This window comes from Buceros rhinoceros, unplaced genomic scaffold, assembly GCF_000710305.1.
Source record: "Buceros rhinoceros silvestris isolate BGI_N320 unplaced genomic scaffold, ASM71030v1 scaffold43891, whole genome shotgun sequence".
NCBI classification, from domain to species: Eukaryota; Metazoa; Chordata; class Aves; order Bucerotiformes; family Bucerotidae; genus Buceros; species Buceros rhinoceros.
The window spans coordinates 1,719-15,499 of NW_010393344.1; the positions used below are offsets into that span (position 1 = coordinate 1,719).

The 13,781-nt window shown below is 38.7% G+C and overlaps 1 protein-coding gene across 1 annotated transcript in view; it reads right to left on the minus strand.

The window, feature by feature from the left end:
• Positions 1–4,708: 4,708 nt before the first annotated feature.
• Positions 4,709–13,781, minus strand: part of LOC104501067 (serine/threonine-protein kinase DCLK1-like) — a gene marked incomplete at its 3' end in the record, with an annotated part of 10,758 nt that continues 1,685 nt past the window's right edge. Inside the window, exon 2 of the mRNA XM_010144808.1 lies at positions 4,709–5,055. Within this exon, the coding sequence (XP_010143110.1) occupies positions 4,709–5,055 (347 nt within the window). The remainder of the gene's footprint in view (positions 5,056–13,781) is intronic.

The window sequence follows — 13,781 nt, forward strand, 5'->3', positions numbered from 1 at the left end:
GATAGTGACTTCTATTCTGGTATCTCTACCACTGACCACTTATCTGTCTGCAGTCAACTGCATAGCATAATGCATAAGCGGAAAAATAATTCGCATGATTGTATCTTGTTAAGCTAAACAAACTACCTGTTCAAATAATGAGTCCTATTATAAACCAGATATTTGTTCTGCCAAAAGCAAATGAAAGACTTACAAGGTAATAAAGCACTTTTGTCCCTGTACAAATACATCATAACAAGTTCCAAAAATGGTACTGTTTCACAATTTTGCTGTTATGTGTGACCTTCATTAGTTTTCTCCCATTTTAGTCATAGATGGTGTTCTAGTAGTGCACCAAGTAAACAGAAACCAGATAACTAAGCTTGCAACACAGCAACACTAGGCTCTATCTCTACAGGCAGCTGCTATCCCTGATGTTTGCACTGTGCATCCCCACTGCCTTTTACAAAACCATATTTTAACACACAAACTAAAAATTACACCTTCTGTTAATGGAAGGTTAAAAACCAAATTGCAGTGGTGCAGCTACAGTAAAGCAAAACATATTTTAGCTACAAAAAGGTGTTCCTTCTCTGCACAAGTACGTGAAAATATTAAGGGTCCACACTAACAACACCTTTCATTGCACTTCAACAATCCTTTAATCTAAAAAAAAAAAAAAATACACTAAGAGCATGCCCTCATGATCTGTATTCCTACAGGCAGCCTTTAAACCTACTCATTCTATTTTTATTTTCCTTACACAGCAAAGTGGACAAGAAAAATGCTTCAAGACCTCTCCCTGGGAAGGTTTCAATTTTGGCCTGAGCTCATAAGACTGTTAAACACTTCTGAGAGTTCCACCTCAAATCCATCAGTATCTTACAGGGAAGTGATCTATCTCTTCCTCTAGAATGCAAACAGCATCAGTTCCTCGTACCAGTAGGAAAAAACCAGTATATTCATTAAAACATACATATACTATTCCAGACACTGTATGAAACCTATCCAGCTTCAAAGAATCATTAATAATTGAACTGTAATAGTATACTAAATGCAGGCCACCAATGTGCTGTATGATCAGATTGCAGCTGTATACTGTGCCCCTTTCAGAGCAAACTGAATTATATTCTACATTTTCAGAAACCTTGAAGTCAAAATAGAGATTCTGATGAGTTACAAGGAAATGCAAATAAGCCATTAGTCACCCTGTTTGTAATAAAGAGAAACACATTTTAGAAAAATTAAATTAAATGCATGAAATCCAGAGTAAATTACCTACCCAATACTTGAAAACATCCAAGTTTCAATTCCTGAACTGCGACTGACCTGATGAGACAAGACTGGTTAATTTTGTTAGGGTCTGTTTTCTTGAGGGTTGTTTTCTTGGAGGTTTAGTTTGTTGGAGTTTTGGGTTGAGTTTTTTCCCCTTTCTTCTGCTATTCCAGTATTACAAAATTGAAGTGGCTACTACAACACACCTGCTTCACTATGCTCCTTGGAATTCTAAGGAACACACACAAAGCATCATGTACACTAAAAATTACTGAATTTTCCAAAACCAAGACAGAATTTTGAGGATGGAGGAAGCAAAAGCAAAAATTGATTGCTAGGAAGAAAGCTCTTCCATGACATCATAACCTTCCTCATGTACTGATTGTCCAAGCACTAATTCTCTCATCAAGACAAGGTCTTTACATTATCATCAAATTTTATAGGCCATCATTTAAACTCCTTTTAACTGAACATAATATTTATTAACAACTTTTAGAAATACAAGTCAAAATATCACAACTAATGAAAACATCAAAACTAACCAGGCTGTTGGAGAGACAGCAATTAAGCTCATTTCAATATGTTGTGTCAGTACAGGACAACTACCTAACTTAGATGCCCAGTTAGGACTGACTCCTACTACTTTCATTAGCCAGAGGCATCTAATGATAGTACCCAGCAACAGTATATACGCCTCGCTGCCCACCTGCACTAACAATATGTGGGATTCATGTCATCCTTTGCCATGCCAGCCTTGGCCTCAGAATAACTCACAAGAGATGACTGTGCAGAATAGCCTTTCTCCAAATTACGTTCCCTAAGAATAATCCCAGGAGAGCTCTATTCTCTTATCCTTGCAGTAAATTACTTTTCTTGGCTCAGAGCTTTAAGATGTTATTGCTTTTTAAGTTAGTGATGAAAGATTTAATCACAGATTTGTTAGATTTAGCCACTGAACATAGGCTTTTCCAGAACCTTCAAAGCTCCAGCAGGAGTCACAGTAGAAGTTCTCAACTATAAACACTACTGGAAAAATTTTGGATTTACCATGGATTTCCTTCCAGTAATCATTCACAGCTTGAATTTAGCAATAAAAAAATCCATCATTGCTCTCCCAATGCCATCTGGGAGATCAGGCTTTTGGCAGAGAAATACGGAGCAGCAACTGCCCAGCAGCACAGGAAATCAATGACTTCCCCAAGCAGGGGTGAGCAACAGGCTGCTCCTGCTGAGCAAGGAATCATTTATTTCCCTTTCTGCCAGCAAAGCTGCTTTGTACATGTAGTGCGCAAAACTGCTGTTACACAGACAGGACACACACATCCCCCTTCCCCCCACACTTGCCCTTTCCAGCACAGTTAGGCAGCAAGCTACACAATTTTAACTGTATGGCCAAAAAGGGAAGAAGTATGGAGACACGAGTCCCCTGGGAGAGCCTTTAGACACAAGGGTTCCAGGCTGTGAGGTAGGTAACAAATGTCCCTGTACACCACCAATTTAAGTTCATCTTAAATCCTATGACTTGACAAAGGATTCAACTGAACTTTGACAATACCAGGGACAAGAAAACCTGGATTTCCCTTTTCACCCAGTAGCAGGATAGTACTATTTACTTCCAGCAATTAGAGCTCTGAAACAGGTGGAAAGATAATTTTTTTTGTTTTAAGGACAACCATTAAAGGGGAGTTTGGATCATAAAAAAGTATTTTAAAAAAAAGTGTGAGCACATTATCCAGGAGACAATAGGCCACACTGGCATTCTTCCAGGCTGCAGTTCTTCCTAGCTAAACCACAAGCTCATTTACATACACAATACAAAACAGATATGCATCCCTTTTTAGTGAGAGGGTTTGCAGAAACTGGAATAGTCACTCAAGATCTTCTGTCAAGGTCACAGCAGAGACCACCATTGATCCCTGTGCCTTTAACATCCCAATTGCTTCCTCAGATTTAATAGCCTTAGTGCTCCCTGGAGCATGAGGCAAGGTAAGAAGGACAGGAATTGAGAGTTTCCCCAGACACACACTTTACCTTTGCTGCAGGCATAAAGAACTTCACATCCACGTTTTTGCTCCAGGTCAAAGTTCCCAACAAAGTCACAGTAATGGGATTATCACAGGCAGGCTTACAGTCATTGAGAACTGAACTACCATCTGTAACTGGTGTCAGAGGTTACCAGTACAAACAGCAGACTTTGGAAGGGGCTTCTGGTCAAGCCACTGATTTGGCCCTGATTTGAACCAGTGCTCTGAATAAGCAGTTTGTCCATTAACCAGCCCTCTCTGAGATCCGAGGGTACTGCTGTAATATGCCTGCATATTAACCCCAGTAACTGCAGATGTGTTAGGATGACCACTGGATCTAGCTGGCTATTTACCTGTATCGAGCATATTTTTCAGCATCTCCGGACAGCTACACAGGTATCTGTACATCTGTAAAACATAGCTATATTACACCAGAAATATCTTCGTCTCGAGCAGCTTCTAGCTTCTCAGGGAGACTGTTCACTTATCTTTCTACCTATACTTTATGCTTTTATCATTTATTCAGTTTAATAAGTTACATCTGTAAATGAAAGTATCTGCCTTATTTCTCTAGAGTCACCATTGCTCTAAATCAATTCAGGTCACGCTGAAATTAGTTTTGCCCTTCACCAGGTTAACAGCTTCTCCAGTTTTGGTATAATTAATAAATGTCCGTAGATAAATTACAAACAAAATGAAAGACAAAAAAGAAGTAGGATTACTCTGTAATATTTTTTCTTGTCCCTCCATCCCCAAGTTCAATATCAAGCCTCAGAAATCTCCCACTACTTCTATTTAAGAAGTCAGTAAAAAAAAAGAGAGACACTGCTTGAAAGTATTTCATAGAAGAAATAATATGTAACCTACAAGATACTCCTCAATAAATATGGGCACCACACATAACCCTACCTGTTTTCCTGCAAAAGGCAAAAAACGCACTTATTTTCTAAGCTTGCACCTTCTTCATAGTCCATTCTAGCTGCAGTAAGAGTCATCATTTGGTCACTCTGGACAGCAGTAGACCTACATGTATCATGGTGGAATGTGTCTTCACTGTTCTTATAGTTTATGGAAAGGCACGTACAATGACTCATAACACTGCTGCAAGAAAAAGCTGAATCAAGTTAACAGAATGAGCTTCTTTAAAATGACATCTTTCATCCAACATTTCCGACATGAAGAGACAAAACCATATCATACTTTCGACTGACAGATTTAGAGCTATTTTTGGTGACAAATGGCAAGACCATCACTGAGGCCACATAATGTTTCATGATACATTCCTGAACTGCTCCCAGATCTTAAGCACACTATAAGCGGGGAAGGCTTGGTTCTACCTTCTAGAGGAAGGTAATTTTTTACTAACGTACTATTATTTTCCTTTTGGAAAATCATATTTGCTGAGAATGATCAACAATGAAAGTTCTTACCTGTTTTCCATCTAGTGTGTATAAGCGTTTAACCACCCCTGAATCCAGCTTGATGGCATCAGTTATATCAGTAAGGACCTGTTCAAATGAATGTGCTGTCTTCTTGTTGAGCAGAATCCGGACTGCTTTCCGTGGTTTCACTCCACTCCTGATGATAGTGACTAGTTTAGGCCTAATGAAATCCTTATTCTCTTTTGTATCTGGAGTACCTCCTTTAGCAGTGGCAAGAGACGGCACTGAACGAGAAGTAGAAGTTGTCTTAACGTTCACTGACCAGTTTGGGTTCACATTTTTCGTGTACTCCAGTTTCTTGAAGGGTTCTATGGAACCACATACATAGCTTTCCCCTGTGGAAACAAAAGTAGCAGACCAGCAAGTCAGATTGGAGGGGGAGGAAAAAAAAACCACCCCAAACCATCAACTATCACACCACATACAAAAAAAAACCCAATGAAAAAAACTCGCAGAAATACAAAATCAAATCCTTCTGAAATTATTAAACATTATTATTATCATTCTTGATCTACAGTGCATAAAGCATTGATCTCTCCCCTTCTCAGATGTTACAGACATTTTATTTCATCAGCTAATCATTCAGAAAATGCTGTTAAAAAGTCCTTGAAAGAAGCAGTTTTCTTCTCAGAAAACACCATGTGCAGTGGGGATAGCTGCTGTCAGTAAGTAGTGCTCATACCTAACCAGCTGCCCAGGCCCAGCACATTATCACGGTAGCCTCCCAGCCTTCATGCTCAAATGGCCTGATTCTGACAAAACAGCAGGCTCCAAACACTTCAGAGGAAATAAAACTGCCAAAAACTACAGGTTACAAATAACTTTCTATAAAAGGTGGATGAAAGTGTCATAAGAGATTTGAAACATTGATAACATTTGATTAGTTAAAGCCTTAAGTAGCATAAGCTCAGGATACGTGTAGGCAAGAAATCTCAGTGTATTATTCTACTGACTCAATATGTAATATGAGGGGAAAGAAGGCAAAGAGTAGTAATTATGAAGTTCTCCTCACAGCAAGTTTACCATACTTTAAAGAGTGAATGAGAGCTCATATTTCTATTGGAACATTATCTACAATAAAATATTTTCACAAATACTACACCTACACGATTTCTGGGGAACTAGAAGATAGCCAGAAAACACCACCGCATTCCTGTTGATTAACAGCTTAATCCAGTCCAGCTGCAGGCTGCTGTGAAAGGGGCACCTGTTTGGGTGCTCCCAATCTTGCCCTTGAGCTGGACTGAGTGACTGCATTGGCAGTCACACTGCGTGAGTGGGATCAGTAAACCCCTATCCTGAATAATACCACTGTTAAGGGTCGTTTTAATTCTTCTGGATTCAGTAGTTCAGTGTATGCTAACAGCATAGAGTGCTGGGCTGCATTGCTACAGCTTTGTGGTAGCAATGTAGCCCAAGGTATTAAAATAAAACCAGAGCCAATCTCAGTGATGTATCTCCTATGCCAAAAAGGACATAAGAACCAAAGATTTTCCTAATGATTCCCACCCTAGGGAAATCTGGACTCACAGTTTGATTATTATAAGAAAAAGTATTATTTAAATTTTATTTCTGGACACAAATTTTAAGGTTTCAGAGCACCCAACCCAATACAACAGACACTACAGCACACGAGGAATGCTGGCAGATACACAGAGTTACCACAGTTAGAAAGGGGCGGAGGGGGATCCACTGGGACACAATGAGACCCCAGATGCAACAGGGGTTCAAGTCTGTTGGTATGATGCTCCAAAGATGATACAGTAACACACTGTACAGTGATTACCAGAAAGGCAGTGGAAGGACTCCAAAAGAAGACAAAGTAGTCAGAGCAACATGTGAAGATGAACCACTGAGCAGAAAAGATAAATGCAACAACAGCATAAGATCAGCAAGTACAATAAAAAGATTTTTGGCTTTCCTTTTTTTTTTTTAAAAAAAAAATAAGAAACCCAGCATTCTTTCAAAGCAGAACAAAATACAATGGGAGAACAAAATGTAGTGGGAGATGAAGTAAGACATTCCAATGCTTACTAGTCATTGTGTAGATTCCAGTTAATCTGCCCTTTGCAGTAACATCTAAAGTGTTAAAAACAGACTCTAAGATGGAATGCTTACACCAACCCTGCAAGAGACAAAGGGAAAGCTCTTCCTTTTATCTATCAAATATATACAGTAACACCCAAACAGAAAGACTTAGCCACAGTAATGATCCAAGAGTGATCAAACACTACATAGTCCCTTTTATCTGTGACCCTGTCTAGTATTTTTAGCACTAGCTACTCAATTACGGCAAGGTCAGAATGCACCCACACCACCACATCCATAAAATTAACAAGTATTAAAAAAACATTAATAGTTTTTTGTAAGGGAAAAAATAAAAAAGACCCTACTATGAATAGGATTGCACTCAATACAATAAATACCTGTTCTATAAAATACTTTGCAGAAGTCTGTTTTATAAATCTTTAAATGAAATTTATTCTTGTCTCCACTTGTGCATTTGTGCTTGCTGTATGACTTATAATCACCAGCAACCTCCTTTTTTTTGGGGGGGAGGGGGTGGGATGTGCGTATATAAAAATCAGATTTTCTGGCTCAGTGCTATCAAAGAAATGGTCCAGTTTAGTTGTATGAAATAAAAATTATTTATCTAAAAACAAGTCTTCATATTAAAGCTCACTTCTCAAACAGTAGGTACATAATCAAATGGCCATAGACATTGTACCCAGAAAATACACATTTAGATTACTAAGAATGCTTTGGTTCCCCTTCTTGAAGGGGAGTAACATTCCACATAATTTTTAATATCAACTATATTAAAAGGTCAGCTGGTTTCCTTGTAATGTTTAACAGCCCATGTCAGCTCTCCATTACAAAACTGATTTTGTAGAAAACTTCTGTGTAGAAGACCACAGAAAAGACCAATGACATCACTGAAGTTATAGGATTGTTTTAACATCAGACTTTTTTCCCCTTTCTTCATTTCCAACAGTAGTATATTACATGAATAAATTATTTGCACTGAGATTTTTTTTCCCCTTAAAGAGGCTCATATTTAGCTACAGAATATCTTGCAAATAGAGTATCCAAGGCCACTTAGGATGAAATATCTTTAGTAAGAGTTATTTTATATAGGAAAACAGAAATACAGACACATCTTCCACAAGACTGATATTTAATACCATTTACACTTCAAGCTAAGTGCTGGTGCTTACAAACCTTCAGAAATGTTAGCTGAAGACTGCAGTTCTCATTCACAGTAGTCTTAAGGCCCAGGCCCACAAGAACAAAAGTTAAATTGACAAAATCCTAAAGTATCCTAAAAGTATCTTAAGATACTAAAAGACCTAATGGTCTAAGACCTAAGAGATCAGTAAACTCTTTTTTTTATGGTGACATCCAGCAAATTTTAAATACTCAAAACACTAGAAACACTCAAATAGAAGCTTAAACTTCCTAAGCATAGGACCCACCCTGACAACATCCTGAAAGTTCAATGCCTAGAGCCCGTGGTGTTTGTATGCTGAAGGAATCTCAAAGGAAAGAACAAAAAGCCTTCAGCTAGATTTTCATCCTCACTGATTTATTAGTCCAATAAACCCACTTCTGCCTTAACTACTGCTTCGTCACCAAAACTATTAGGTGATGACACATTTTTTCTTATTATTATTATTTTTGGTAACTTTTGACTAGAACTGTCTCACCCCCATGACTAAGGGGAGACAGGTGGACAGGTAGTACCAGCAGCAAGTTGGTTTTTCCAGCTCTGAAGTGCCAGGAAAATATGCCTCCAAGGGTAATCCCACCAAGCACCGTCAGATCTTACTCTGGGTCATGCCCAAGTACAAAAACAGCTCACAAACATCAGCTTTGACTAACTGGCAGCTGGAGGAAGAAGGTAACAATCTCCAAACACTAGATTTGTAACAGAACACATATGTTGAAGGAGGAATCTTTGGAGATACCAGAATAAACAAAAGCATAGAAAAGACAACCTACTGGAAGAGTCTCCTCACTGCAGCTCCCCAACAGAGTGAAGTGAGTGTTTCACAGTGCAGTCAGTCATCACTAATGAAATTTTGACTCTTGATTACATGATCAATAGCCACTAGAAAAAGACACCTGGCTGTTGTGGGATATCTGACATCTGGGGAAAAAGTAATTACTAAATCTTAGAAAATACCCCTTCCCTGACAGCCCTCCTACCTCTTCACAGAAACAGTGCACACCACTTTAACACTTAAAAAAAAAAAAAAATACACACAGTGTTTGTTGGTCAGTTTTGAATTAGTAATCCTACAATTTCAGTTGTTCAAGTGTTCAACATTTCAGGAAATATCATGTGGAATAATTAAAATAGCATTGAGAAGTTAATCAGAAAGCTAATCATGTAGAAGAACAGATCCCAAAACACAGTTTATGCTTAAGAAAAAAAACAAAAAACCTACTACCTGCAGTTATACATCTGTCAAAACTCAATGCAGTTGAAGCACTAGAGCAATGTAACACTGAATGATAGTCCTTATAGGTCATGACAGAATTTCATTACATGCTTCATGTGTAAAAAATGTAATTTAAAAAATAATATCTGTGTACAAATAGACATTGAATCACTGCCTATATGTACTGGAGTACTGATGCAAGTGTTGAATCCCTCTTTGGTATATTGGTATTGGAAGTTAGTTTGTGTCCTGCAGCTTGCTGATATTCTCGCTACAAGAATGATCAAGGCGTTATCTCTTAAAAGGCATTATTTGCACTGCTTTTCTGTGCTGAAGGCTACTTGGCCTAACATAGCTTCGTAAAGAAGCCAGCTGGTCTTAGGTGAAAACCCTGGAGAAGCAATAGAGAACCTTTGAATCACACCAGCAGAGAGGGAACTCATCCCTCTTTGTGCAGGCAGCAGGACTGTCAGTTCATTGAAAATAATGTTGATCCCTTGTAACAGAATATGTACTAAGAAAGGAAAGTTAATCTACAAGCCCACCAGAGATGGAGGAACTGTAGTACTTGTGCAGCAGTCACTCACTATGGTCCATTTCCCTAACAGAGAGGGCAAGAAACAGATTAAGATAACAGGGAAGGGACTGGCACACCCAGCACCCCATGAAACAGGCACGTGTCCTCCTTCACTTCCAGCCTTTGGCTTGTATGCACAAAAGGCAGAAGCGTCATCTCTCTAGAGAAAGCACAAAGAATTCTGACCATCTCTCACCATGCAGAGCACATTGCAAAAGGAAGATGACCTGAACCAAATAAATTACTACCTGAGAGTTCCCAAATGTGTTAGTTAATAGAGCAATAACCTATTTAAACCACATTAGTGCTGCCTCGTCTTTCTGCAGTGTCTGAAAAAAAATGCAACAGTGCAAAAGAGATGGAGCATCTACAGGAAATAAATCTGACCTACTCACATTCACCTAGCAATCTGATGCACCAGAAACTTTAAATCAGACCTCCCCAGACCTTTTAAATAAGTTATTTTCCACAACATTATTTACATTCAGCTCAGAATAAAAGGATTTTTTCCTCATCAAAAGCCAAGTCAAAAAATAAAGACATACTTTGTTTCCCTCTGTCCCCCCCAAATTTCTGCAGTCTTGCTACAAGCAAGATAGTCATTGTACATGCTTAAAAAAAAACTGGAAAGCAGCTAGAATAAGAAACCATGGAACTTCCAAGAAGTTGTTAAGGAAGACACAATGTAAATCAACAGGCTAATGGATGAATCTTCCCAAATGCATGAAATAAAAAAAAAAAAAAAAAAAAAAAAAAAATCAAATAAACAGTGCCAAAACAACCCTCTACCATTTTATGCAACAGGATTATTCAGATGTTTGTTTGTTAAATAACAGGAGGACTGCAAGCATTTCTGCCACAGGATTCAGTCCAAGTTTCACTAACTTTGATAGCCCTGGATCAAGTCCATGGTAAATATCCAATGTAAATCCAATCCTATACACAAATGTCCACATAGATTCAGCTCTACAAACATTTAAACAGATACTTTACTGTTATAATTTTGATAGCATATTACATATGCATATGAATCTTTCCAGCCCATCGATTCCCAGCTGCTGAGGTAGACATGACTTAGAAGAAAGAGTATCAGCTCCAGAGTGCATCAGAGACCATGTCAATCAATTCCTACTGTCTGGCCTGGCTCACTTCTCACCAGCGGTGCTGGAGCAGATAACAGTCAAGGAGGCAGCAGTAGTAGCAGGTAACAAAAGAAAAAGCTGAGATAAGAGGAATGAGGTGACGTGGGAGTAGCAAGACCCACATACGATAAAAGTCAGCAACACTGTCACAGCCCACCACTTCAGCAAGGGAACACTGCCTTTCGAACACTCTCGTGGCTGGCAGCTTCTCTGCTGCATTGAACACCAACTGTCTGGCCCCACTCACGAAAGCCTTCCCACAGCCCTCATGTGACCCCCATCTCCTCTGCCACTGCAGTGAGGTTCACATCTCCCAAAAGTTATTAGCCAGTTAAAGCCATTACCAGACTCTAAAACTGGTGTATCTGTTCTCTTTCAAACTGTTCCTTCAATGAGTATTGCAGCTCTGAGATGATACCTGACACACTCATTTTTCTTTTTCAGATTATTCCTTAAAGCTCTTTTTGCCACTATATCTACATAAAATGTGCACACACACATACAAGTCTTTACAATAGTTTGGCAGTGCACTCAATATTGACATGTGACAATATTGTTTCCCAGCACTCTCTGAGCCTTGTGGTTTGGGGTTTTTGGTTTGTCTCTGACTGCCAGTTCTTTGCTGCAGGGTTCATCTTTCGTGGTAGGTATTGTGGAAACCAAAAACAATTTATTCTGGTTCACATCCAAGACTCTGAGGTAATATTGTAATAAAAATTAATGAGAAAGGGATGCAGTTCTGGCTATGGATTGATTCTGTGGTCTTTGCTCCAAATAGCAGGACCCCTGCAGGAAAAACTGTAAATCATTCTCTTTGTTTCAGAGTTATCCTGCTCATTCCAAAATATTGTTATATTGTTCAATGATAATTTTGGGGCTAAGACACTCAGTCCACCTCCACCTTCTAGGTGGCACACTTTTGGAAAAGCAAAAGCATTTAGTCCTTTCAGATGACTTTGTTTACAGGTAGACAATTTAGACTTAAGAGCAACTTATTCATCCTTTCTATGTGTTTTGATTACGTGTCATAGCTGGGGAATAAAGTCATGTCACATTTGGAAAACATTCTTCAAAGGTAAGTGGGTCCTGAACATCAGGTCTGACAAAAAGAAGGTAATCTGAATCCATTGCATTCTTTCCTTCATCTAAGGTGACAGGAGAAGTCACCGAGTGTGTGAAACTTTTTACAACAGTACATACTTGTATGTTATTAAATTCCAACAAATGTCACATACCCCAAGTCTTAAAAATGAAACAAACCAACCCCTAGGGAAGTCATTAGTTTCAAATAAAGGGAAGATGTGTCCATACACCTCAAAATAACCTAGAGCACCAGCAGACAGCCATGCCAGCTCCGAACTGTACGCAGGACAGAAATAAATATTACTGAAGCAAAACAGCTCCTTTACAATCTCTTTCCTTTGGGACTATCTTTCATGCAGTTCTACATGTTTAGCTCTGGGATTAAAGACACTGGCTGCTGTCTTGTTTCCCTCAGGAGTTAGTTGCTTCTCCGTCTTCAGGTGCCATATAGGAAGGCAAGAGTACAGGAACTTCCTTACGGGAATAAAGGCAATAAAACACCACCAAATCAAGGCCTTACATGTTTACCTTTACAACGCAATCACTAAAATCAATGCCCTCCACAAAAAAGAAAAAATATCTAAATTCATAACAGCCTCATTAAATGAATTCATACAGAAAGGGAATAGTCTCACCATGAAGAAAGCAATGCTTCATATTTCAATAGCTTGAGCACAAATGTCATTTGGCAAGAAGCAGAAATCAAGTGATTTTCCAGCTATTTAAACACAAAGCACAGCTCCAAGCTAATTAATGCTGTACCAGACTAGCCAAACTCTAATAAATTTGTAAAGAGTGGAAAGAGCTTACATAAAAAACATCACTGAGCTAGTAATATACGAACTTGTACTCTACAGCGAGCCTTTACAAGGGAAACAGAACACAACAACCTGTCTTGCAGTTTATACAAGTAGACAGAGGTCCCTTCCAGGTAGAACAAGGATGTAGCTCTCTACTTGCATACAAAGACTAACTTCTATAAATCCCGCAGTGGCACAAGAAAATAAGACTGTCCAACGCAAACTATACGCAGGAAGGGATGATGTGTTCATTGAAAAGGTAAGGAAAAATGTCCCACAGAACTAAAATAAATCCCAAAGCCCTTTTTTAAAAATAAACTTATGCTCTTGTACTGTCATTCCTTTTGACTGATTTATAATTGGTATTATTCTTCTTTAGGATGCCAAAATAAAGCAGCCTTATAGGTTGTTGAACTTATTTCTGCATTCAGTTCTTTCTTTTTAAAAGCTGGGTCTGACTGGCATTAAAAGACTGTGCAAATCAACACTAACATCAATGACACTTGCTTCTTGATGAGCATACCAATCAAATAAGCGCCATTATTTATACCACCACTGAGAACAAAAGCACAAACACTGCTTTTAAACAGATGTTGATTAATATCGGTCTTTCCTCCCAGAAATTGATTTTCTCCACCAATTAAATACTGTCCTGACAAATGCAGTTCTAGCTCTTCCCTGGAATTTATGACATTGCCCTTAAGATCAGTTTCCTTTCCATTTCACTAAACCTATGGTGCTAACCCCTAAAACCCTTATTTACATGGACAATCCTAGCAATTCGATTTTCTTTTTGGGCATCTTCATGTTGTCTCCTACTCTCCTTTTTATGCAAGGAGGATTATCAAGAACATCCTCTTCTCAAACCTTCTGTTTAAAAAGCTTTTCTCTGCTATGAAAACTAAAGACAGCTCAATGGTGGCTGAATGAATACCCGCCATGCAAAGATGTGCTCCTCTTTCAGGAACGTTATTCAGCACTACCTGTCTCCTCTCTCCCTGTGTTAGCCTTCTT